Source organism: Microcaecilia unicolor, chromosome 4 (genome assembly GCF_901765095.1).
Source record: "Microcaecilia unicolor chromosome 4, aMicUni1.1, whole genome shotgun sequence".
NCBI classification, from domain to species: domain Eukaryota; kingdom Metazoa; phylum Chordata; class Amphibia; order Gymnophiona; family Siphonopidae; genus Microcaecilia; species Microcaecilia unicolor.
The window spans coordinates 102,519,379-102,546,976 of NC_044034.1; the positions used below are offsets into that span (position 1 = coordinate 102,519,379).

The window sequence follows — 27,598 nt, forward strand, 5'->3', positions numbered from 1 at the left end:
ACAGTTTACTTTTTACCCAGGTCCTGGGTTCTGCTGCGTGTATTGTGGGAAGTGTAGTCCTATGCTCAGCCTCTGGCAGATTGGAAGCGTTTAGTGTAGCAGAGTCTGGATGTCAAAAAGTGAAATAACTTATTGGTGCTGTAATATCCCATGGTACGAGTATTACTAAGACAGGTCTGGGTAAAGCACAGATCATACGGACCCGCAGATCTTAAATTTTTATAATATACCACTGCATTCCACAAACCATCTTTCTCTTTTGATCTAGGCACAGGAAAAAAAAAGATTTTAAATGCTCCCAGGTTTCAATCTAATTAATATTAAATGTGGGATATAAATGTAATAAATAATAAATAAATAGAAACTGTGAATGTGGAGCACATGATTCTCATACCACGATATCTGTTTTAGTGGCCCTTTATCGGGGGGGGGGGGGCGACGACCCTCTGCACAAATGTAACAGTGCTGCTAGGATGGCCCTATCCAAATGACACATTGATTACAGTTTCTAACAAATGACTCTACCTATTAAATATTATTCCGTTTTATACTTCCTCTGTTTACATCCGTATGCTGCACAAGCCGACGTTTGAAAATATAAGTGAGATTAAATAAAAATGCCACCAACAATAAAGAACGACAACATGGATGCAGCAGCTCACACGTTTGCAATGTTTCGTTTTGAGTTTGTTCAATTCTGGATGACGGCTGCACGGGAGAGTGGAAACAGATTAACCTAATTGGTTTCAACGTGTTAACGTCACTTTTTCACGCTCTTACTGATGCGTCATGGGGGGAGGGGGCCCGGCAGACTCTGATCTTGTACTGTGGTGTGGAGAGACAGTGTGCGTCGGTAAAAAGTAGTAACGCCAGTCAAAACACTGGCGTTAAGGTGGTAAGGAAAATATCCGTAGGCTCTGTGTTGAGACAGCAGTGTCAGATTTTTTTTCCAGAAGTGCATGGATAGGGAGATTCTTGCCCGTGGGCTGAAGTGTGAGATAGTGAGGCCTGCCCAGGGAACGGGTTGGCAGGATAAAGTGCAGAAATAGAGAGCTTCTTTGGGGAGTGATAGTAGTGGTGGAGTTTGTGAAATATTAAAAGAGTGGAGTAGAGAGTTGCATGGGGACAGGAATCTAACCTGTTCCCGCCCATCCCTGTGACAATCTAACCTGTCCCTTCCACAAGTAATCTCCATTCCAAACCCCAGCCCACCCAGCTCTGTTCCTGTCACACCGCTGCACCTCATCGCACTTCGCTATACAGTCACAACCTCCCCCCCCCCCCCCCCCAACAAGAAAGCCAGATTATAAATACTGGTAAAAGTAATGTAAATACATTTTCTTCCATACTCTGCTAAATAACAATTTTAAAATAATGCACATAAAAAAAATCCATGAGCAGCAGGTCCCCTTTCCTTTCCCTCCCATCCATGAGTAGCATGTCCCCCTCTCCTCTCCATCCCCTTCTATTCCATGTGATCTATTTCCCTTCTTCCCTCTCCATGTATGTCCCCCTTACCAAAATTTATTCCAGCTCCCTCCCTCCCTCCCTTTTTACAGCCCTCTCACCCACGCCTCTCCATGCACGATCAAATGGTAAAAGACGGATACAGTGGGATCCTTCCGGATCCTCTTAGAAAACCTTTAAAAGTTCACCTTTTTCTTGTTTGGCTGTTGAACAAATATTGTGCTTTAAAAAAAAAGTGTTGATGTTTTTAGCACTGTGGATTTATTCTCCCCTCCCCTCCACTTTTTCACGCTCTTACTGATGCGTCGGGGGGGAGGGGGACCCGGCAGACTCTGATCTTGTACTGTGGTGTGGCGAGACAGTGTGCATCGGTAAAAAGTAGTAACGCCAGTCAAAACACTGGCGTTAAGGTGGTGAGGAAAATATCCGTAGGATCTGTGTTTTACCCGGACCCTATTGAGACAGCAGTGTCAGATTTTTTTTCCAGAAGTGCATGGATAGGGAGATTCTTGCCCGTGGGCTGAAGTGTGAGATAGTGAGGCCTGCCCAGGGAACGGGTTGGCAGGATAAAGTGCAGAAATAGAGAGCTTCTTTGGGGAGTGATAGTAGTGGTGGAGTTTGTGAAATATTAAAAGAGTGGAGTAGAGAGTTGCATGGGGACAGGAATCTAACCTGTTCCCACCCATCCCTGTGACAATCTAACCTGTCCCTTCCACAAGTAATCTCCATTCCAAACCCCAGCCTACCCAGCTCTGTTCCTGTCACACCGCTGCACCTCATCGCACCTCGCTATACAGTCACAACCCCCCCCCCCCCCCAAGAAAGCCAGGAGGTGGTGGAAATGAAAACGGTAAAGGAATTCAAACATGCATGGGATAAACATAAAGGAATCCTGTTCAGAAGGAATGGATCCTAAGGAGCTTAGCCGAGATTGGGTGGCAGAGCCGGTGGCGGGAGGCGGGGATGGTGCTGGGCAGACTTATACAGTCTGTGCCAGAGCCGGTGGTGGGAGGCGGGACTGGTGGTTGGGAGGTGGGGATGGTGCTGGGCAGACTTATATGGTCTGTGCCCTGAAAAGGACAGGTACAAATCAAGCTAAGGTATACACAAAAAGTAGCACATATGAGTTTTTGTTGGGCAGACTGGATGGACCGTGCAGGTCTTTTCCTGCTGTCATCTACTATGTTACTATGCAGGTGATCTGGAACCGTGAGTATGGTCCCCTGACACATCTGGTGGTAAAGAAAACTGAGCTAGTGGGGATCGCGAGACCCGGGTTACAGTGCTGAGAATGGAGGAAGTGGTGAAGGAAACATGTCTGACATTGAGGGTAGCGGGAATCGGGTGACAAAAGTAGGTTCTGAAGAATAAAATCCAATCTATAAATAATGAAACTGGTCTTTTGTTAGAATTGCATAAATGAATATTTATATGAGAGATTTGCATGCAGTGGAGGCAGTGTCTCTCATGAATATTCATTGTGGATATCTTGAAAACTTGATTGGATGGGGTGCCTCCAGGACCAGATTTGGGAACCAATGTACTAAGTAGTAAATTTAAAACAAACCAGAGAAAATATTTCTTCAGACAATGGGTAATTAAATCTGGACTTTGTTACCAGAGAATGTGGTAAAAGCAGTTAGCTTAGCAGAGTTTTAAAAAGGTTTGGATAATTTCCTTAAAAAAAAAATCCATAAGCCATTATTAAGATGGACTTGGGAAAATCCACTGCTTATTTCTAGAATAAGCAACATAAAATCTGTTTTACTGTTCTAGGATCTTGCCAGGTACTTGTGACATGAATTTGCCACTGTTGGAAACAGTATACTGGACTTGATGGACCTTCAGTCTGTCCCAGTATGGTAACACTTACATTCTTACTAGTAAGAAAGGCCCGTTTCGAAACGCAATGAAACGGGCGCTAGCAAGGGAAATCCCCATCCATCCTCCCTCCTTGCCGAGTTCCATACCCCCCTCTGTCCCTCCGTTTCTCCCTCCCTGGTGAGTTGCAGACCCACTCCCTCCCAGTTCAAGGCCCCGTTCACGCCCCTCCCACCGAGTTGACCCCCACCCCCCTTGGTGTTACTGCCTGGCCCCCTCGTGGCGCGACCCTGTGGACACCAGCCTTTCATCCGGAAAACCTTCCCCGAAGCCTGTGCGTACCTCTGCTGACGGAGGCGAACTTCTCGCGTTCCTTTCGTTCCCCGAAATTGTTCCGCCCTTGACGTCATCACGTTCGACGTGAGGGCGTGACAGAGAGACATGGGCAGTGGAGAGGCTTCACCACCATGAAGTTACGAACCCTTCACGAAAGTGGGTGGAGCTTGGGGGCTTCATTAAAACGTTGCGGTTACGAATTATGTCCGGATGGGGCGTGGCTGAGGGCGGGTGTCTGAGTGAGAGTGAGTGGTGCTGACAGCCTACAACAGTACAGGGCTTCAGTGTTTCCCTGCCACACAGTGAGCTTCAGAATTGGAGGTGAGAATTATTTATATAGATAGTCTAATCGTTTGAAACATTGGCTGCTATGAAGAGGGATATAGCATAGGGGAACAGGAGAATTAGAGTGGAGCTTCAGAGCAAATAATAGTTGCAAGTGAGAAGTAGTAGTATGTAGAATCTGAGAAGAGGGGCAACACAGTCATAACAGCATGAGAGGAAGATAAATTTGGGTTAGGCAGCTGAATTTTTAAGTAGGCTGTTCAGAATGGAAATGGAGGATTTTGGTTATATTATAACTCATTGCTATTCAAAGTTTTAGATGACATGACCCCATTTTAGCATTTGAAAATTCATATGACTCTAGTCTAACAAAACAAAGTCAGCAGGGTGATGGGATCAGGTAGATGGGGTTGTCTCAGACATCTTAACAAATCTGCAAAAAAACAACAACAAAAAAAAGAACATTCTTGATAAGTAATGTAAGCTGCCTCTCTCCTTACATTGAGAATGGAAATCTTATCCCAGTTGTGCATTCCATGATAACATCAAGACTGGATTACTGCAATTCAGTATACAATAGTCTGACTACAAAGGGCCTGCACCAGCTCCAGTTGATTCAGAATGCAGCAGCAAGACTGATAGAAGGTTGCAAGCGGTGTGACCACATCACACCATTTTTGCAAAAACTTCATTGACTACCAGTACAATACAGAGCCAAATTTAAAACTCTATGATCTTCAAGGCCCTGAAAGGAAATGGCCCCGAGTTCCTGAAGAATAGGATGATCCTCCACACACCGCCAAGGACACTAAGGTCCACTAAAGGACTATCACACCCTCTCCAAAAGACATTACACGATGTGATACCCACAAGCAAGCCTTCTCCGGAGTAGCCCCCAACAAGCTGGAATGCACTGCCTTAAAGGCTCCGCTGAACACAAGGTTATCTACTTCAGGAAGCAGGTGAAAGCTTGGCTGTTCAACCAGACCTTTAATGGAAGAAGTAACTAATGTGTTAGTCTCACTTGCACACACAAGGAGTGACTCGGGCTGTACCTACTGCAGCAAGACATGTTTACCCACTCCTACCCTAGCTGAGATAATATTTAACCATCTCTCTGACCTCATGTGCAACTTTCTTTAAACCAGCCACCTACTTTTTAACTTCTTACTCTCTTACCTATCTATATGTTCCATCTTTGCTTTACCCTTCATTATCAGTTATAATGTTCTATTACATATTGTGTTGACATTGTAAGTAGTATACTATACCATACTTTGAATTGTTTTTTGAGTATTTTGACTGCTGTAATTGCCTATTGCTCATGTTTGATCTATTCTTACTGTACACCGCCTTGAGTGAATTCCTTAAAAAGGCGTTAAATAAATCCTAATAAATTAAATAAATATTTTATTGACTGTATAATCCGGTAAACAAAAACATCAAATATATATAAGAACAATAGCAAGAACAACAACCAGAGTGAATCAAATTCCTTATAACAATTGGCATTTCCAACTTCTCCCCTCTCCCCTCCTGTTAGTAATGCATACTTTATGAGGACAGTTTTCAATTAGAGAGTTGCATAGGGCCAGAAATTTCACCCATCCCCAATGGAATCTAACACATACACACCTGTACCCACTAAGATCCATTCCATTCCTACAATTAATCTCCTCCATCCTCACCCATACCCGCAGGAGTTGGCACCTATTATTTATTTGCTCGCAGCCCTTTGTTTCCTCCCAACCCAAGCAGCCTCCAGTGTTTTTTGGATGGTATTCACTATTCAACCAGTGAGTGTTCCAGCTGCCTCTGGGCATTCCAGTCCTCTTTCTAGCACTCCAACTGCCTCTCTCCATGTGCTCCAAGCCTCATTTTGGTGCTCCAGTTGCCGCTCTCCGTGCATTCCAAACCTTATTATGGAGTCACCAGAGATTTTGATTACACTCTCATGGGTATTCTATAGCAACTTCTTCCATCCCAGTGGAGATCCCGCAGTCCCATTCCCATGCAGCTCTCTATTCTCAAAGCATTTCCCATGGGTAAGTAGTGTACTCCAAATCACCACACCCTCTATGGATTAAAGTACCCACTTAAGAAAAGAGGCAGGGTAATATCAGGAAAGGGGAAAGTCCAAAGTAGATTTTCCACATACACATCTAATTTTTAAGTTTTAGATCTATTACTTGCCTTTTCCAAACACAAGGTGAGTTATCTGAACAAGTGAACTCACTTGTTAAATTGTACCTGAGGCAATGGTGAATGAAGTGATTTTCCCAAGCTCTTACATGGGATTTGAGCCCTGACTTCTCTGGTCTGCAATCCATTAAACTACTATGTAGTTTCAGTCCTGTCTTATATATTCTGCTATCAACCTGCTGCCCTATCTCCAGCTGATCTCTTTCCTCCTTTCACCCCCTACCAGCCAATCTTCTCACTTAGAATCCTCAGTTTCCCCAATTAAGTACCGGTAGTAGAATCCAGCAAAACAGGAAAGGGAGGTTGGAGGGATATAATTATAATTAAAAAAAAGATTTCTATTATAATTGCCTCAAAAGCTACAAAAATTACAGCTAAAATGAAGCCATGGACATTTACACCATTTTATGTTTGCATGTATTTCATTATCTATATTTAGTTGTAACCCTCTGTGATAATTGGATATACATTTGAAATAAACATAGTAAGCAGATATAAATTGTAACTCCACACATGGTGAAGCCATGGACATTTACACCATTTTATGTTTGCATGTATTTCATTATCTATATTTAGTTGTAACCCTCTGTGATAATTGGATATACATTTGAAATAAACATAGTAAGCAGATATAAATTGTAACTCCACACATGGTGTATTAAAGACCTGCAACTGAACACACTTGCTGTAGAATCATGTACATGTTTGCATATTGTGATTTTTAATTTTCTAAAGTTAAAGAAAAAAAATGCCTAATGGACTAACGTCCCATGATTAATCTGAGGGACTAAAACTTGGCATAGACAGAAATTAGCTGACAGGTCTCAATTATGTTGAACCTTTCTTTGATAATTATAATTATTTCCTGTAACTGTGGCTACAGTAGCTACTTCTTTACTTAGGTTTTGCCACAAGGAATGATGTTTTTTGCCAGTCCTACACCAGGTGCTGAACCCAGAAATGTTCCAGACTGGAATTGCCCTTTTAATTAACTATGTATGTATTTCTTAATTTCAGGTCAGACAAGCCACCAAGATGAAACATCTCAAATGCATCAACATTTTTAAAAGTTTGCTTGCTAATTCTTGCCATCTCTGTCACCGTTATCTTTATTCTTTTGAGAAGAGAGGTCAGATTACAGCGCTAGCTGTTTTCAGGAAGGCGTATTTTCTGAGAGCAGTTAGACCTTGTCATAAATTTCAAAACCAGAGCCAGAGATGCTTCCATCAGGATTCTGGAGCTCCATTGAAGCATAAAGCCGTGCAGAAGTACTTGGAGGCTGTGACACAAGAGCATGGACGCATTAGTCATGTACTAAGTCTTTCATCGGTCAGTGAGGATGAACGCCAGGCTTTTGGAAAAAGACATGCTTACCTGTCTCCACTTGTTAAAGTGTTTCAAGAAATACAGCAGGCAGAAAGAGAGGCTGAGGAATTAGAAAGCATGTGTGCAGGTATGTAACAAATGGAAGAGGATCCATTTTCCATATTTACTTGATGTATCTCATTTTCTAAGATTGTAGACTACCCCCAACAAAAATTGTAACATGAACTGAGCATGATAATTTGGAGTTAAGAATGACTTAACAATCCTATTTTCTTTTTGCTAAAAACCATTTGTGTGAACAAGAGTTCAACAATTGCCACCTTCTGTGAAGATATTGTTGGGAGTGGAAGGGAAGGAGATAAAAATGCTTTATGCAGCTCCTTGTGACTGTAGACAAGTCGCTTAACCCTCCATTGCCACAGGTACAAAATAAGTACCTGTATATATGTAAACCGCTTTGAATGTAGCTGCAAAAATACCACAGAAAGGCGATATATTAAGTCCCATTTCCCTTTCCCTTTATGGCACAAGGGTGTTTCAGACTTCCCTCTTTGGTTTTACTTTCTCAGACTAAACTTTGTGCTTGGAAGGTAGAGTGGGCAAGCAATAGGACTCTGATATGATAATATTTGTGTGGAATAAAAGGGATGTGCAAAGACACCTTAGGAGAAACATATAAAAAAGACCCCTCCTGGCAAGCCTTTACATTTTACGTGTTAACATGCGGATTAATAGACTTGTTGGAATAATTCAGAATTCAGATTGAAAGAGTATTTTAAAATTATTGTTCCTTTCTGAGAGTAGATGATTTTCTCCAAGGGCTAGCAAGATGGAATACCCTCACAAATGAATGCTGTCATCTAGTAGAGCCCATGCATGGAAAAGTCTTCCCTAGCTTTTCAAGTCTAAGAATGTTGAGCTTGACTGCCCTTATTTGTTAGTTCCCACATTGCGTCATCACGTGGGTAGCCTCAGTTCTTTGTTTTTCCACAGAGCAGGTCAAACATACTTCTAGCTCATGGTAAACATTTTTTTTTATATAATTACGTTACATATGTGTCATCTCTTTTTCCTCATACCTTTCCCTAGTTTAGGTTTTTGTGCTATCTTGTGGGTGGGTTTTTTTTTTTTTGGGGGGGGGGGGGGTAGTGGTTCCATTTTTCTTTTTGCACCTGCCTCTCACCATTTTTAGGTGCTCTTTGATGGCATGGCTGGGCCATTTTTTAAATAAAATTTTATCTATTTTTTGGAGATATGTCCCAAAAGGATGCAGCAGCTTCAAGAACTACGGGTAAAGGTGGTGCAAGTAAGGCAATATCCAGTATAGATACTCGTAACTGGTGCTTGTGGTGCATAGGCCTGACATACAAATGTTTTTTTAGCGATGAAGAACAAAAGGAAAGGCTCTTTAGTTTATCAAGGTCAAATCCATGTTGATTGGAATTTACTGCATCAGATGTAAAGGACCCTTGTTTTGCACTGGATACTGGAAATGCATTTCTGTGAAGAAGACATCAGTGTCTGTCAGTGAGCATCAGGTAGTCCCTGAGTGATCAGATATTGATTGATACCCATCTGAAAAAGACAAAGAGTTCTCTGTGTGTTTGGTACCATCATTGAAGGTTTTCGATGTTGAGCATCAAGCGAAGGCAAAGAAGCACAGATGTTGGCCCTCATCAGAGCATGATGCTGAGAGCACCTAGTTCCTGTCAATCTTTCCAGATAGTCCATACCATTGGATCCAGCCCTCCTGCCATCAAATGGATCCCAGGTGTTCCCCCACTGTTTGCTCTGTCCCCAACAGAGGGGTCAGGGTGACTAGTTCAGCAAAGCAAAACGGAAAGCAGAAATAGGTTACCATGCTCACTGGAGATCAGGCCTCAGAGTCCTAGAGAAAATAGGGGGTAGTTCTGTTTTGGCAGTTGCCGTTCACGCACATACTTATATCCTGAAGTGGGTGTAGGGCTCTGCAGATCTGATTTAACTCAGGAATAATGGCTACAGCCCCATACATTTTCTTGAAAGTGAAGGTAGTTGTAGCAGCCTTCCTAAAAAGGGAAGAAGTACCAACCCATCTATACTTGATTGGCTGATAAGAGCAAAGTCAGAGGAGGAGAGCTTACAGTTTATGGTCATGGTGATCCACCAAGCTGGTTTGTGAACAAAGGTAAGAGCAGTTTCAACCTGTCCCAGTCACTAGAGTACCTGAGGACTTAGTTTGATACAGAATGAGACTTAGCAGATATAGATACTGCATGCACAAAGCAGCAGCCCATAAGCGCAAGACGTATTTCTTCAACAAAGCCTACAATGAGAACCGATAGCCTCACTAATCCACCTCACCAACCCACTCAGTTCTTAAACCCCACCTTCTATAATTACCCTAATCACTCCCTTCCTTCCTTCTTCTTTCTTCCTTTACTTAATCTCTGCACAATACTAACTGTATCTGATATCCTGGAATAACAATGTTAACAAAACTATGTAAGCCACATTGAGCCTGCAAATAGGTGGGAAAATGTGGGATACAAATGCAATAAATAATAATAATAAGACTACTTGAAGTATCTGGGGACAATGACGCAAACTCGCATGTCATTGCAGTGATCATTGTTTGTCAGATGTGCTCCTTTGAACTCTATGTATAAGTTGAGACTCTTGTTGAGGATGGAAGTGAGAAGCAGCCTGAAGTGGTGGCTCCCAAGAGGGAGAACTTAAGCAAAGGTAGGATCCACTGCAACGGGTAATTCCTTGGATGCAACTATTGGAGTCCACTATCGGGGATGGCTTGTTCCAGGCTAGTGGTCATTAAAGGAAAGAACATGATCCATAAACAGATGAGTGCAATTGATCTTTCACTGCACAATTTTCTCTTGCAAGTAGTGGGACAGGTAGTTTGAATATGCTTGAACCATGCCACCTCGGTATCATATGTGAAAAAGTAGGGCAGTACTAGGAGCTTGCATGTGGCAATGAAGCAGCATTAATGATTTGGGCAAAGCGTTGAGGGCATTTTTGGCATCAGATTGCAGGAGAGTGCAAACTAGTAGTAGAGTTTCTCAGTTGTCACCCACTTGACCTTATTGAATTGGAGTTTGCAGAGGGCGCATTTGGGTATATTGTTGCATTCCATGTTAAGCTAAAAGAAAAAAATCTGAAGTAGACCCATGCAGTGATGCAGGGCTGTTCTATGCATGGACTGCATCGGGTGACCTCCCAGGAAAACACCTCCAATAAGTAAGTAACTTGGTTCTGTTGCAGTCATGATTCATTTTGAATGTATGTTAGTGCTGGAGTTAGATTAAATTGTTTGTTGGTACATTTTAATTACCATGATCAGTTAAAACAGTCCAGATTATTTGAGGACATTGAAGTGCAAGCTATAAGTTACACTCGGGCATTGTTTCTGAAGAGGTTTTTCTCATGTTTGAGGTAATTCTGTAAGGAGCCACGTAGATTTAGGTGCCAAATACACACGTAAATGCCCATATCATTGTTATGTATGTGTGTATGTGGAAAAAAAAGTATTCAAATAATAGTTCAGCTACATGATATTCTGTAAGTAAGTGCATATATTCAATAACATATACTTTGCCCATGTGAACACCCACCTTCAGAACACATACTTATACATGTAACTTTACACAGATATCTCCCTGATCTAGGTACAATCATTTATACCAGCTCTGTGGCTGATGTAAGTGCTTGTGCCTAAACGCATATGCATGTATATATGCAGCTACACTAGTGTTCTATAAAAGAAAGTAGGTGCCTACTACTTTCCTTCACAGAACAGGCTCCAAATTGGTGCCCTTTATAGAATTTCCCTTGTGTCTAATATGTGTGACTCTTGTAAATTAAGAACCTCATAGTGAAATTAGAATCACATATTCTATGTTGTAGGCACAATACAGATAACACTGTTTTTGGGGTACCTGACACTTAGTATAAATTCTGAAAGAAATGGGTCCCAGACAGGACCAGCTTTAGTGAGTGAAATGTCAGGTGCAAATGTATTCCTCTTTTCCTTAGATCCAAGCCCACTGCGCCAAAACAATAGAAAGAACTAACACCATACCCAAGTATTATAAAAAAATAGGGCAATTATTTTAATTACAATAGCGACAAACATGTTATAAGAGACAGAAATGAAGACAAAGCCCAAGAGTAAACACACCTAAATCCCTTACTAGACTCCGAAGTACAAAGAGTTACTCTGAGCCCAGAGCACTTACAAAGGTACATGGCACATACAACCTGATGCCATCCTTCATATGTCGGCGTATCTCTCGGATATCAGTCTGGTCCAACACAGATCTTAATCCCTCGGATGGGATGTTGACACAGCAGCCACTATCTCTGACAAGAGCCTCTTTTTATAGAGAAATCAGAAGCCGTAGCTGTATTGCTGACCTACTTTCTGTCCTTGGCTGTCAATTCTGATAACAGCCTGATTGGGAACCTTATCAGCAGCTTCTGTCCCAAGTATAGTAAACAAGAGTAGTTGTTGCAAACAGTTGTTTTGCCTTTATCAGACTGGATGTCTCCGCATGTCCTAAAGATGAAACCTCTGAGTTTGCATGTTATAATCAGGTTTTTAATGCTGGATTGTGCCATATATTTATGACATATATTTGGCCATATAAGTACATGCAAGTCTATACATAGTGCTTGTTTTGCCCCTACATTTTTACCAAGATTTTAAGGTCCTAGAGGGATTACGCCTCAGATAGCTGTGAGGTAAATTAGAAGCTTATGTGCCCAGTTGCCAGCTGTCAGGAAATGTTTTGTTGTTGTTGTTGTTGTTTTTTTTTATTCTCGGCAGATCAGAAACATAGGAAACCATGGGAAAGGCTTTTTCATTTGTCACCTGTTGTGGAATTCCCTTCTGAAGGAGTTAGGTACAGATTGCTTGCAGTTCCATAGGTTGGTGAAGATCTGGTAGTTGAAACAGACGTATCTGGGTAGTGAATAGGTATCTAATAGGTGTTGATGTGGTGGGAGGAGTTAACTTTTAGCATAGCTGAAGATGATGCTTGTTTTAGGAGGCTTTGTTTTATGTGAGGAGTAAGGGAGAGGGAAAAGGATGGGTGTTATGAATTTATCTTATAATTTTGTAACTTTTTTAGTAAATAGTTCCACATTTCTTACTATATAAATTGAAACATCATGCCAAAGCGTTCATACTATCATATATGCTGTACAGCACTGCTGTGACTCCTAGAATAATCACAGTTTTAATGAAATGTTAGTATAGTAGTAGCAGACACCTCACGATTCCACCTCACTTCCTTTGAGAACACTTAATATAAGTGCAGGTATTTACCAGAGATTTAGCAGTTATGTTTCACTATGCTAGTTAGCAAGCGGTCTATAGTATGACAGTCTGATAGTAACATAATAAATGATGGCAGAAAAAGACCTGAATGGTCCATCCAGTCTGCCCAACAAGATAAACTAATTTTACATGGTATGTGATACTTTATGTCGTGGCCTTAGGATTGTAAGTCTTGGAACTCTTTTAACAATCTGATACTGTTCATAAGTTAGTAAAGCTCAGCAATTGCAGTTTGGGTAGAGTTGATGATATGAAAGTTTTTAACGTTCCCTTACTTTTAACTTCAGATCTAGACAGCAGAGAGGAGGGGCAGCTGCTGGACCTAGTTCTAGAGGAAAGAAAATCCATCAACCAAGTAATCTACAGCTTGTACAGAAAGGTAAACTGGAAGCAGGTTAACAGATGACTGTCAAGGTGGTAAAAGCTCCTTGTACACTCAATCCTTACCAAGTTGATTAAATATTTGATGTATTGTCTATTGTTAGAGACACCTAAGCAGTCCATGCTATATCTTGTGTCCCATCTGTATGTCCAACTTCACTGGTTGCTGAATAATTTTTAAGTTCTATTGTTTTGTATTTAAAATAGTTCAGGGCTTTGCTCTGGCATACATGTTTTTTCTTTAATTATAGTTTTAACCTCACATCATGATACAAGAAAAATTTCTAAGGCTGTCATTTCCTTCCTTTAAGGGCTTCCGTTCAAAGAGAATGTTTTATGGCTTGTTTTCTTATTGATCTGCTAAGGCCTGGAACATCTTACCTACATCTGTGATTGGTTTTCCGAACTATTTTATTTAGGAAACGTTCTACCATGCTAGTTTCTGCTATTCATTAGTAATCTTGTTTTATGTTTATATATTCCAGTTGTTGTCACTGGTTAGTTAAAAAATGTAATCGGCTCTAAACCATTATTTGGTGTGAGTGGAATAAAAATCCTAGGTAAAGTAAAGGTGATATCTTTTTATTGGACTAAATTAATATATTTGTGACTAATTCTGAAAAACTAGGCCCCCTTCTGCAGATCAGTGAAGAAACAATGCGGTTGCAGCAGGCTTACTTTGTACTTAATGAGCTAAGAACACATTATCTGTATATCAGAAAGTTAGGTTACATTACAGCTACAGAGAAGAGTGAGTTTATATTACCAACAACTTATTGATAAGAGGACAGGTACAAATAAAAAGTAGCACATATGAATTTATCTTGTTGGGCAGACTGGATGGACCGTGCAGGTCTTTTTCTGCCGTCATCTACTATGTTACTATGTATGTTACTATATTTCTTCATAAGTGGGTGGATCTCTATAGCAACCACATCACTTTTAGAGAAGCTGGCTTATTAAGAAAACCCAAAAATGTTAATTGAGTTGAATATGACTCAAAGGGAACACCAGCCAAGCCAAATACTTGATTTACCAAAAAATAAATGAAGACTGGTCACCTTTGACCAGTGGCACATCACTTTTTTCCCTCTTCAGTAGTGATAGCTCATTGTTCCCAGCAGGTAACAGATACAAATCAGAAAGAAGTAGAAAAAGGAAGTGCACAAAAAGCACAGCATGGCATTTTAGAAAGGATGTCCAACTTGGAATAAGGCTGTCGAAATCAGTACGTCGGTGGTGATACTAGTAGTTTAGATCTGCCGATGTACAGCCTGTTCTAAGATGTGACCGTCTCTAGGAAAACATGACTAAAGTAACAGATCCAAAATGTTGAGAATGGCCAGTTTTCATGTCACGGGTCCATAAGCAGTCTGGAAAAGTTATGCATTTGAACTTCTGTAACTTGTTAATTTTTTTTCACATAAAAGGCTGAGGTTTGGAATGTTATATTACAAATTGTTTGCTCTAATACAATTTATTGAAACCTCATTTTTTGTTTCTGGTGACTTATATTTTCCCCAGAGGCGGTCACATATATGAGACATGGACATTCATGTGCTGGTTATGTCCAACATAGACATTAATTTTACAAATTGAAGCATCCAAACTATGACCAGGGCAAAACAAGGGGCATGAACATCATTGTAGTAGCATAAGCATGTCCATGTTATAAAATGGTCATGTGGAGGGGCATAATCAAACGGCGCCGGCCAAATAGATGGTCAGCCATCTTTATGGCCGGTACCGTAAAGGGGTGGTGCCAACTGTATTATTGAAAAAGATGGCTGGCCATCTTTTCTTTCGATAATACGGTTGGCGCTGGCCAAATCTCAATATTTAGGTCAAATGTTGAGATCGCCGGGTTTAGGGATCGCCGGATTTAGAGATGGCAGGCTTCGATTTTTGGCCATAATGGAAACTGGGCCCAGCCATCTCAAACCTGGCGAAATGCAAGCCTTTTGGTCGTGGGAGGAGCCAGCATTTGCAGTGCACTGGCCCCCCTGACATGCCAGGACACCAACCGGGCACCCTAGGGGGCACTGCAGTGGACTTCAAAAATTACTCCCAGGTGCATAGCTCCCTTACCTTGGGTGCTTAGCCCCCAAATCCCCACCCCCAAAACCCACTTCCCACAATTCTACACCACTACCATAGCCCTAAGGGATGAAGGGGGGCACCTACATGTGGGTACAGTGGGTTTTGGGGGGTTTTGTTGGGCTCTACATTTACCACCACAAGTGTAACAGGTGGGGGGGGGGGGTGGGCCTGGGTCCACCTGCCTGAAGTGCACTGCACCCACTAAATACGGCTCCAGGGACCTGCATACTGCTGTCATGGAGCTGGGTATGACATTTGAGCCTGGCATAGAGGCTGGCAAAATTTTCTTATTTCTTTTTTTTTTTTTTTGGGTGGGAGGGGGTTGGTGACCACTGGGGGAGTAAGGGGAGGTGATCCCCGATTCCCTCCGATGGTCATCTGGTCAATTGGGGCACTTTTTTGACACTTGGTCCTAAATATAAATGGACCAAGTGAAGCCGGCAAAATGCTCGTCAGAGCCAGCCATCTTTTTTCCATTATCGGGCGAAGCCGGCTATCTCGTAACTATGCCCCGTCCTACCCCTGTCCTCCCTTCGCTACCCTGCCGAAACGCCTCATTGAAGTTTGGCTCCGCGATGGAACACAGTTGGCGCCGGCCAAAATCGGCTTTCGATTATACCGATTTGGCCGGGTTCAGGAGATGGCCGGCCATCTCCCGATTTGTGTCGGAAGATGGCCGGCAGTCTCTTTCAAAAATAAGCTGGATAGACATCCACGTGGAGTGGAAGAGTGGCCTAGTGGTCAGAGCAGCAGGCTAAGAACCTGAGGACCCTCGTTCTAATCCCACTTCAACTCTTTGTTTTTGTTTTGTTTTTAATATATAATTGTGAGCCCTCCAGGAACAGAACCTTGCCTGAATGTGCACTGCTTCAATAGCTTTCAGGCTTGCAGGTGGTATATGAGAAATTTATTTAAAAAAAAAATTAGTTGCATGACTGTCCATATTTCCTGAAGCTGTCACTGAGCTTGCTATCCCTTTCCAGTTTCATATCCAGGTTGGGATGGGGGAGGGGACAGCAACTACCGGGAGATTAAGGGGATGACTTCCTTTAATCCCTCCAGCGGAGAGCGGCTCAATCAAAGCACCTTTCTGTAACCTAGGCATGCTGGGTACCAGGTATAAATACCAACATCCATTGTTTTGGACAGAGACATCCATTCCCTTTGTGCAATCAGACTTGGATGGCCATATTTTGGCCCCTTCCTAGTCCTGCCCGAACCAGGTTCCTTTGCTATAAGGATGTACTGGAGTTGTAGATGCAATATGGATCTAAATGCCGATTTTCAAATATCAAAAGCAGAAATGTTTCTAAATGTAAAGGAATTGTGTTTTTATGGTTTCATGTATAATGCAGGGTGCTCTAATGCATACTGCACTGTACATGGTGTAATCATTTAACACAGCTGATATTTTAATTTTAATTTGAAAATATTCATTTTTGTAATTTTGATTTTTAGAAAATGCTGTTTTATTAAGCAAGTGAAATTAAGACACAGCTTTATTGTTTGTGAACAAGATACTGGCTGTGTTTTGGCACTCTATGGTCTGGTACTGGACCTGAATGCAACTTGCTTTAAACTACTACTGAAAGTGAGTGAGTTTTATCCAACATCCCCCATGTCAAGAATTCTAATCAGAAACCAATAAATCCATCTTCACCAAATACAACATCAAAGAGGTCCCCTTCAGAATCTGTCATAAAAAATAAAAGGTATAGGGTTAGTATTCAACACCATTTAATTGGGTAGGAGAGGTTCCTGACCAGTTAAATAGTGCTCAGCTGCCTATCCAGGGATATTCAGTGGCATTTACCCCCACTAAATACTCTCTCTAAACTCTAAAACGGGCCACTGACTATTTTGTGGGTAGTCTGTGTGCAGAGGCAGTACTTAACTGGATTAGTGCTGATATTCAGCGCTTACAGATCCAATTCCCACTCTACCTAGTATATTTGTAGTGGCAATTACGAGCCCTCCAAAACCATTAAATTACCTACTGTACCTAAATATAGGAGTCGCCTGCAGGCTTGAAGGCTATTGTCATGGTGTAAGTTAGGTACAGTTTTATTGTGTTCCTGCAGGGTGCACAATCCAAAATAATGGAGTTATGGTGGGAATTGACCCGGGTGCCATTGTTTAAAGTCCACTGCACTGACCGCTAGGCTTCTCCACTGATCTGCAGACACATCTGTGTGGCCATTTCTCTCATGATACCAGACAAAAGTTATTGTGCCTGTATTTCTTTTTGGTGTTTATAAGTTGGACATGTCAGTTTGGAAAATGGCTTTTCTTTTTAGACACTTTCTGTGCAAATTGTGAGCACTCTGGAGGGCTGGTACGAGGGAGAGGGGATAGTGGTTCTTTCAGCCGGCATCATCCCCGGTCATTCAGCCCAGCTAGGAGAGCAGGGCGCCCTCTAGGGATCAAACTGCCAGGGAAAGCTGTAATGCAGGAGAAAAACTACACTCCCCAGAAGCCAGTGCAGGGTCAGCTGAACTCTCAGGAGGGGGAGGGTGGAATGACTGATTGGGAGATGAGGTCTGATCCTGGAGATGGGGAACAGCTGGTGGAGCTTGGGGAGGAGGAGGAGATGGAGTGGAATAAAGCAGAGGTAGAAGGAGAAGGTAAGGGGGAATGTATGGAGGTGGGTGGTTTGGCTCTAACCCGTGCAGACAGGGTGAGAGCTTTTGTGGCCTCAGCATTGCCCCGGTTGTGGAGTTGGGGGAAGCTGGGAGCAAAGCAGTGGGGGAGCAACTGGAAAGCACAACTTGCTACCATATTGGCTGTTCCCAAGAGGTAGTGCTGTGGAAGGGGGGGGAAGGGCTTTAAGACAGAAAGGCATGTGCATTTTGGGGGAACTTAAACTGTAAGAGGTGAGGGAGGAGGTGGTTCCAGCTAAATCTCCAAAACTATCTGCGGTGAAGATAGTGTGGCTGGAGGTTTGGGGAGGGAGAATTTAAAACAAAAGCCTGTAATTGAAAATGGATTATAGTTTGCTGATAATTGGAGGTGTTTAGACAAGGCTGACATCTGTAACAATAAAGAACTTGGATTGCTCTTTCTGCTGGAGTGGGACTGATTTTCTCAGCAGCTGGCAAGGTGGAGAGGGAGAGCAAGTGAAAGTGCGGTGGCTGGCTAGGAAAGCAGACGGAAGCCAGTGAAAGCTAAGCAGGGTCAACCCCGGCTCCCACCTGGAAGGGGGACCTGGTTACAAAGTGGTGGCAGTGGTGGGATCATCTGAACAACCCGCCGGATAAAGAAGCGTGCATTACTCCGAGTTCCGGTAAGCATATACGGGACTCGGGTAACCAGGAGGAGGGGGATATAGAGGGCCAGAGTGGTGGTAATACCGCACTTGGAGAGTGTTCTTTGTCTTTCCCTTTCTCACAGGTACCAGTGGCTAAGCCGACATGGAGTCGAAGGAGCTGCTGTCTTTTATGGCCCACCAGTTCCAAAAGCAGCAGGAAATGGCTCAGAGACTTCTAGAGGATTCCTTGGCTGCTTCTCGAGCACAGATACAACCGGTGCTGGAGGTGGTGCAGGAATTGTTACGGGCAGTACCCCTACCGAGGAAGGAGAGTACTTCATTGGAGTCTACAGCTACTGGAGCTGTGCCTGGAAGCATGGAGCCTGGACGAGTTAATTGGTTGCCTTGGGGCAAATTAATAGAGCAGGACGACATTGAGGATTATCTGGGGACTTTTGAGAGGGTAGCATTGGCGGCTGCCTGGCCTCCAGAGCAATGGACCATTAGACTGGCTCCTGCCCTGTCGGGGGAAGCCCTGGCAGCTTTTCGGAGCCTGTTGCCAGGGGACGTGGTGGATTATCAGAAGCTGAAAACGGCTATTTTGGACCGGTATGGGGTAAGCAGACAAACTTATCGCAGGCGCTTTCGGAGTTGGAGGTGGAGGGAGGGGGAGACTCCGAAGGCCTTGGCTCAGAAGCTGATGGACTTGGCTACCAAATGGCTAGAGCCTGATAAGAGGGCAGTGACTCAGTTGATGCAGGATCTGGTGCTGGAGCAGTTGTTAGAGGCTCTACCGGACAGTATCAGGGTTAATTTGATCAGGAAGGGATGTGAGACTCTGGAAGAAGCTATCAAAGGCTTTGAATACTTCCTGGAGTCACAATACTCAGGGGGGGGAGAGGGGGTCTGGCGGGGTGGTCGGGGTAAAATGTTCAAAGGATCTGGGTGGAGGGAGGACGGTCCTAAGGAGGATGATAGAATGTGCTACCGATGTGGGAAGTCGGGACATGTGAGGAGGGATTGTAGGGCCAAGTTGGGGCTCATATCTCAGGTAACCCCCTCTAAGGAACCCCAGTTTACGCATTGGGTTAAGATAGGAGGGGTCCCGGTGGAAGGACTTTTAGACTCAGGAGCGGACCAGACAATGTGCTCCCAGAAGTTGTGGGGGCAGATTGCCCGGAAAGGGGGTCAGCAGGGTAGGAAGAGAGACCGGTCCGTGGCTATTCAGTGCATACACGGGGCCTCCTCAAGGTATCTGGTCCGGCTAGTAGACATACAGGACCAGGAGGGCCTTCAGTGGGTGTGGGTGGCTGTACTTCCTAGGCTACCTCAGGATCTCATTTTAGGACGGGATTGGGCTCCATTCACATACTGCCTTGGTGGTAAGCAAGCCTTGGTATCTACCCGGGCCCAGGAGAGGCAGGAGAAGGAGCAGGAACTGTCCCTGGCACAAGTATTTCCATTCCAGGGAGAGGTTATGGGGCGGCCGGGGAAGACCAGGAAAGGCTCTCAGCAAAAGAAACGAGGTCAGGAGCAAAGGCGGCAGCATTGTCAAGAGCTCCTTCATCAGGGGAGGTTCCCAGGGGATACGGAACAGGTGTTAGAGAGATTCCCTGATTTTTCCAAAGAGCAAAAAGATGACCAGACATTGCAGTATGCGTGGGAGCGGGTAGATCAAGAGGGAGAAACCAGCTTCCCTCGGTTGTTAGTGACAAGGGGTTGCTATATCGGCTGTCCTGTTTAGCAGGGGGGAAGGAACCTCAGAAACAGTTAGTAGTACCGAGGGGGTTTAGGGACCTGGTGTTACGGGTGTCTCATGATCATATCCTAGGGGGTCACAAGGGGGCTCAGAATACTCTCCGGCAGGTATTAAACAGATTTTACTGGCCCGGGGTGTATAAAGAGGTGGAACAATTTTGCAGCTCCTGTGGTCAGTGTCAGAGGGTATCAGAGCAAACACCGAACAGAGTGCCCCTACGACCCCTTCCCCGTATAGGGACTCCTATTACCCGTATGGCAATGGATATGATCGGGCCCATTGATAAGTCCCGAAGGGGGTATTCCTATATTCTAGTGATCATGGATATGGCCACAAGGTATCCCTGGGCCGTGCCGCTTCGTACCACCTCAGCGAAAGTTATTGCGGCCCAGCTAATTCGGATCTTTTGTGAGGTGGGGTTTCCTAGGGAAATGATTACCGACCGGGGGACCAATTTCATGTCACGAACCCTGGCCCAGGTGTGGGAGGCTTTCGGGATACAGCATATTCGGACCGCAGCTTACCATCCTCAGACTAATGGCCTGGTGGAGAGATTCAATAAAACCTTGAAAATATTGTTGAGGAAAGGGTTAGGTTCCTCCCATGAGGAATGGGATCTATTGTTACCATTTGTTTTGTATGTGTGTAGGGAGAATGTTCAGGCCTCTCTGGGCGTATCACCATTTGAATTGATGTATGGGAGATCACCCCGGGGAGTGTTGGATGTGTTAAGGGAGCAGTGGGTTCCTCCGGAAGAGGAGGATCGGGATGTAGTGAACTATCTAGTGAAGCTGAAGGAACGGTTGCATAAATTGAGCCGCGGGGCTCAGCAACACTGGGAGAGGAGTCAGGATTATCAGAAAGCCTATTATGACCGGAAAGGGGAGGAGAGGGCATTGGAGGTGGGGGACAAAGTCTTGATCATGGTTTCAGACTCACCTCATAAGTTCACGGGACGCTGGAGGGGTCCTGCTGTCATAGAAAAGAAGTTAGGTCCAGTCACCTACTTAGTAAGGAATGAGCAAGGCCGGGGGCAGACCTATCATATTAATGTGCTTAAACCTTGGCAGGAGAGAAGGGGACTATTTGGTCAGTCTAGGATAGAAGCTGAGGAAGAATTAGGACCACAGATCACGGAGATATTTAAGGCAGGAGAACCGCAGATTGCGACTACATTGCCAGGGAGTCAGCAGAAAGAGGTTCAGGCACTTGTGGAGGAGTTTCGGGATGTCCTGACTCCTTGCCCAGGGGAAACCCACCTTATCATGCATGATATCATCTCGGAGCCGGGCCGGGTGGTCAGACAGAGACCTTACCGTCTCTCACCCCCAAAGAAACAAGAGGTGGTCCGACAGGTACAGGAGATGCTGGATTTTGGGGTCATTGAGGAATCTGTCAGTCCATGGTCGAGTCCTGTGGTGTTAGTGCCCAAGTCCGATGGTACGTGGCGGTTTTGCACCGACTTTAGACAAGTTAATGCGCTGTCAGATTCTGATGCCTATCCGATGCCCCGTATCGATGAACTATTGGATCGGTTGGGTACTGCCCGATATCTGTCCACCCTGGACTTGACCAAAGGGTATTGGCAGATCCCTCTGACTCAGGAGGCCAAGCCTAAGACAGCCTTTTCTACACCCATGGGGCTCTATCAATTTAAACGCATGCCGTTTGGTCTTAATTCCGCAGCAGCTTCCTGCCAGCGGTTGTTAGATCAGGTTTTAAGACCACACTAGTAAAAAAGGCCCGTTTCTGACACAAATGAAACGGGCGCTAGCAAGGTTTTCCTTGGAGTGTGTATGTTTGGGAGAGTGTATGTGAGAGTGAGTGTTTGAGAGTCAGAGTGAAAGTGTGAGTGTGTGAGAGAGAGAGTGACTCTGGGTGTGAGTGTGTTTGTGAGAGAGTGTGTGTGAGAATGAGAGTGTGTGCAAGTGTGTATGTGAGACACAGTGTGAGAGAGAGTGTGTGTGTGTGTGGGCAAGAGACAGAGTGTGTGTGAGACACAGATTCTCTGTGAGAGTGAGTGTATGACACCAAGCGAGTGTGTGAGTGACTGTGTGGCACATAGAGAGTGAATGTGATACTGTGTGAGACAGAGTGTGTGAGAGTGAGAGTCAGAAAGACATTGTATATGAGAGAGACAGTGTGAGCCGTGCCCTCCCAATCCATGGCCATCTGTCCCCTGCCCCCTCCATTCATCCTTTTCCAGCAATCCCCTCTGTCCCTGAGCCCTGCCCTCCCAATCCATGGCCATCCATGTTTGTCTGTCACCTGCCCCCTCCATTCATCCCTATCCAGTATTTCCCCTCTCTGCCTGAGGCCTGCCCTGCAATCCATATCCATCCATGCCCATCTGTCCCCGCCATTCATCCCTATGCAGCAATTCCCCTCTCCCTGAGTCCTGCCATTCCAATCCATGCCCATCCATGCTCCTCTGTCACCTGGCCCCTCCATTTTTCCCTATCCAGCATTTCCCCTCTCTGCCTGAGGCCTGCTCTGCAATCCATATCCATCCATGCCCATCTGTCCCCTCCATTCATCCCTATCCAGCAATTCCCCTCTCCCTGAGTCCTGCCCTTCCAATCCATGCCCATCCATGCTCATCTGTCACCTGGCCCCTCCATTTTTCCCTATCCAGCATTTTCCCTCTCTGCCTGAGGCCTGCTCTGCAATCCATATCCATCCATGCCCATCTGTCCCCTCCATTCATCCCTATCCAGCAATTCCCCTCTCCCTGAGTCCTGCCCTTCCAATCCATGCCCATCCATGCTCCTCTGTCACCTGGCCCCTCCATTTTTCCCTATCCAGCATTTCCCCTCTCTGCCTGAGGCCTGCTCTGCAATCCATATCCATCCATGCCCATCTGTCCCCTCCATTCATCCCTATCCAGCAATTCCCCTCTCCCTGAATCCTGCCCTTCCAATCCATGCCCATCCATGCTCATCTGTCACCTGGCCCCTCCATTTTTCCCTATCCAGCATTTCCCCTCTCTGCCTGAGGCCTGCTCTGCAATCCATATCCATCCATGCCCATCTGTCCCCTCCATTCATCCCTATACAGCAATTCCCCTCTCCCTGAGTCCTGCCCTTCCAATCCATGCCCATCCATGCTCCTCTGTCACCTGGCCCCTCCATTTTTCCCTATCCAGCATTTCCCCTCTCTGCCTGAGGCCTGCTCTGCAAGCCATATCCATCCATGCCCATCTGTCCCCTCCATTCATCCCTATCCAGCAATTCCCTCTCCCTGAGTCCTGCCCTTCCAATCCATGCCCATCCATGCTCATCTGTCACCTGGCCCCTCCATTTTTCCCTATCCAGCAATTTCCCTCTCTCCCTGAGTCCTGCCCTCCCAATCCATGCCCATCCATGCTCCTCTGTCCCCTGCCCCCTCCATTCATCCATTTCCAGTAATTCCCCTCTCTCCCTGTGCCCTGCCCTCCTAATCCATACCCATCCATGCTCCTCTGTCCCCTGCCGCCTCCATTCATCCTTTTCCAGCAAATCCCCTCTCGCCCTTCCATGACCCCCCCTCGCATCCATGCTACTCTCTCTCCCATGTCCCAGCCTGGCCCGCCCTCTTCTCCCCCCCCCCCCCCCCGTTCGCATCCATGCCCCCCGCTTCGCATCCATGCCTCGCATCCATGCCCCCCCCCCCCTTCGCATCCATGCATCCCCTTTTTTTTTTTTTTTTTTCTTTTTAACTTTACCTCCGTGGCGGTTCGTGCAGCGAAGCGTCAGGGAAGGAGGCGGCGCTCCCGACGTCTAGCTTTCCCTTCGCTCAGCGCTGTGTTCCGCCTTGTTTTGAAGGCGGAACACAGCGAAGGGAAGGCTAGACGTCGGGAGCGCCGCCTCCTTCCCTGACGCTTCGCTTCCGTATTTGTTTGTTTAGGCGCGAGGGCGGGGCAGAGACGGCTGGATGGCTTCACACCACGAACGCCACGAACTCCACGAACCCCACGAACCCTACAGCCAGGGAGTGACGTCAGATGGCTTCAGAACGTTGTCCTCATTAGAACGTTCACGGTCGGGAGCGCCGCCTCCTTCCCTGACGCTTCGCTTCCGTATTTGTTTGTTTAGGCGCGAGGGCGGGGCAGAGACGGCTGGATGGCTTCACACCACGAACGCCACGAACTCCACGAACCCCACGAACCCTACAGCCAGGGAGTGACGTCAGATGGCTTCAGAACGTTGTCCTCATTAGAACGTTCACGGTGCGTTTTATTATATTAGATCAGCAATATGCGGCGGCTTACCTGGACGATGTTATCATTCAGAGTGAGGATTGGCCCTCTCATATGATAAGAGTGAGGGCGGTATTAGAGGCTTTCCGTCAAGCAGGTTTGACTTTGAACCCTCAAAAGTGTTGCTTTGGGCAGGAGAAGGTTAAATATCTGGGATACCGGGTGGGGAATGGTCAGATAACTCCGCTCTGGGATAAGGTAGCGAGTATCCGGGACTTTCCCTGCCCCAAAAATAAGAAACAGTTAAGGAGCTTTTTGGGCCTAGTGGGGTACTATAGGAGGTTCATACCCCACTTTGCCTCCATTGCTACACCCCTCACTAATAAACTTCAGAAGGGGTCCCCCAACAGTCTACGATGGGAGGAGGGAGGGCTTCGGGTGTTCAATGAATTGAGATTGGCCCTGTGTCAGGAACCCCTGCTGAGAGCCGTGGATTTTGATAAGCCCTTTGTACTGCAAGCTGATGCCTCGGGGGTAGGTTTGGGGGCTGTGTTGTCTCAGGTACACGAGGGACAGGAACATCCCCTGATGTATCTGAGCCGGAAACTGCTCCCCCATGAGGTCCGGTACTCGACCATAGAGAGAGAATGTTTAGCGATAAAATGGGCAGTGCAGATGTGCCATTACTATTTAGATGGGCGTAAATTTACTCTGGTTACTGATCATGCGCCTTTGAGGTGGTTAGGCCAGATGAAAAATAGTAATGGTCGTCTCACAAGGTGGTATCTGGCTTTACAGCCCTATCAATTCAAGGTGGAGCATAGATCAGGCAAATTTCTGACAAACGCGGATGTTCTTTCTCGAATTGCCAGTACAGGACAGGAGAAGACTGGCAATCGTTTGAGCCGGGGGGTGTGTGAGCACTCTGGAGGGCTGGTACGAGGGAGAGGGGATAGTGGTTCTTTCAGCCGGCATCATCCCCGGTCATTCAGCCCAGCTAGGAGAGCAGGGCGCCCTCTAGGGATCAAACTGCCAGGGAAAGCTGTAATGCAGGAGAAAAACTACACTCCCCAGAAGCCAGTGCAGGGTCAGCTGAACTCTCAGGAGGGGGAGGGTGGAATGACTGATTGGGAGATGAGGTCTGATCCTGGAGATGGGGAACAGCTGGTGGAGCTTGGGGAGGAGGAGGAGATGGAGTGGAATAAAGCAGAGGTAGAAGGAGAAGGTAAGGGGAATGTATGGAGGTGGGTGGTTTGGCTCTAACCCGTGCAGACAGGGTGAGAGCTTTTGTGGCCTCAGCATTGCCCCGGTTGTGGAGTTGGGGGAAGCTGGGAGCAAAGCAGTGGGGGAGCAACTGGAAAGCACAACTTGCTACCATATTGGCTGTTCCCAAGAGGTAGTGCTGTGGAAGGGGGGGGAAGGGCTTTAAGACAGAAAGGCATGTGCATTTTGGGGGAACTTAAACTGTAAGAGGTGAGGGAGGAGGTGGTTCCAGCTAAATCTCCAAAACTATCTGCGGTGAAGATAGTGTGGCTGGAGGTTTGGGGAGGGAGAATTTAAAACAAAAGCCTGTAATTGAAAATGGATTATAGTTTGCTGATAATTGGAGGTGTTTAGACAAGGCTGACATCTGTAACAATAAAGAATTTGGATTGCTCTTTCTGCTGGAGTGGGACTGATTTTCTCAGCAGCTGGCAAGGTGGAGAGAGAGAGCAAGTGAAAGTGCGGTGGCTGGCTAGGAAAGCAGACGGAAGCCAGTGAAAGCTAAGCAGGGTCAACCCCGGCTCCCACCTGGAAGGGGGACCTGGTTACAAAATACATCCATCTTAGAACCATTTTAAATAGGGAAACCCAGATATTTTTCCTGTTTAAAAATGGCTCTAGGATAGATGGGGGGGATGACTTAATAAGCTAATTTTTTTGAAAATGCCCCTCTTTATGTTTATCCCATGTGTTTTTGAATTCTGTCACCATTTTCGTCTCCACAAGCCAAAAAAGGAAACACATACAAACAAGAACAAAGCCAAAAAAGTAGAGGTGGATCAAAGAAATCTTGTAGTCGAATGTGTTTGAGAAATGGTCATTAATAAGCACCACAGCTGTAAACTGTCCCAACATTGGACCATGTTTTGGCAGGTGTACCACCTGCCTCAGGGGTCAGAGCACTGTATTGAAGCAAAGATACTGTTCTCTGATGTGCTATAAGCTTTGAGAGGATGGTTTTGTTGTTTGCTTGATGTAGGTACCTGATTGATATTATTTGACTCTCTGTGGAGCCTGTGTATTTTTGCTGTATTTGGAGAACAGTACCTTTCCTAACGGCCCCATTACCACCATTTTTGTCTCTACCGCCTTTCCCAGGAGTGTATTTCATTCCAAACTCATAACATTGGAATATACAGGCTTAAAGGCCTCTGCACCAGATTACATTTCTAACCTATTCACTTCTTATGTTCCAGCTTGCACACATTAATCTTCCCAAAGTTTGCTTCTACAACTCCTTTCACCATCTTTTTTAACATTTCGATAAAATCCGTCAGAAAGCATTTGCTTTTGCCACCACAAGACTCTGGAACATATTACCAACTGAACCTTCCTACACTACATTTAAGAAACTCTTCAGAACCTTGTTATTCAATTGAACCTTCATCACATAAACTTCATATTCACATCCTCAACACAATATATATTCTTTTCTTTTTTTTTTTTCTTTTTGTCCTTCCTCTGAGCTTTTATATTTTGTTAACCGCTTTGCTGTAACATTTGTAATCAGCGGCATATCAAGATTTTGTAAATAAATAAATTTCCAAGTATCCACAACCCTCTCCATGAAAAAGTAATTTGTAATGTTATTCCTAAGTCAACCACCCTCTAGTTCTCAACCCATGTCCTCTAGTTCTACCACTTCGTCATCTCTGGAAAAGATTTATATGTATATTGAAACCTTTCAAGTATTTCAACGTCTGTATCTTGTCTCCCCTATCTTCTCTTCTAGGATATACATATTGAGGTCCTCAAGTCTTTTCTTATATGGCTTTTGGTGCAGACTCCATACCATTTTTTGTCACTTTTCTCTGGACTGTTTCAAGTCTTTTATGTTGTTGACTAGATAAGGCCCCAAAACTGAACTCCAAGTAGTGCCTCACCAATGACTTGTAT

At 45.1% G+C, this 27,598-nt stretch overlaps 1 protein-coding gene across 4 annotated transcripts in view; it reads left to right on the top strand.

Annotated features, from left to right (window-relative positions):
• The first annotated feature begins 811 nt into the window (after positions 1–811).
• MTRF1 (mitochondrial translation release factor 1) overlaps positions 812–27,598 on the top strand; it is an 89,655-nt gene continuing 62,868 nt past the window's right edge. For 2 of the 4 annotated variants that reach the window (XM_030200548.1, XM_030200549.1), the window contains exons 1-3: positions 4,802–4,871; positions 7,129–7,564; positions 13,063–13,154. In XM_030200548.1, coding sequence (XP_030056408.1) covers positions 4,818–4,871; positions 7,129–7,564; positions 13,063–13,154 — 582 coding nt within the window. In that variant the 5' untranslated portion in view covers positions 4,802–4,817. Of the gene's footprint in view, positions 896–1,799; positions 1,881–4,801; positions 4,872–7,128; positions 7,565–13,062; positions 13,155–27,598 lie in introns of those variants that run through there. The other 2 variants (XM_030200552.1, XM_030200550.1) reach the window with 2 other exon arrangements.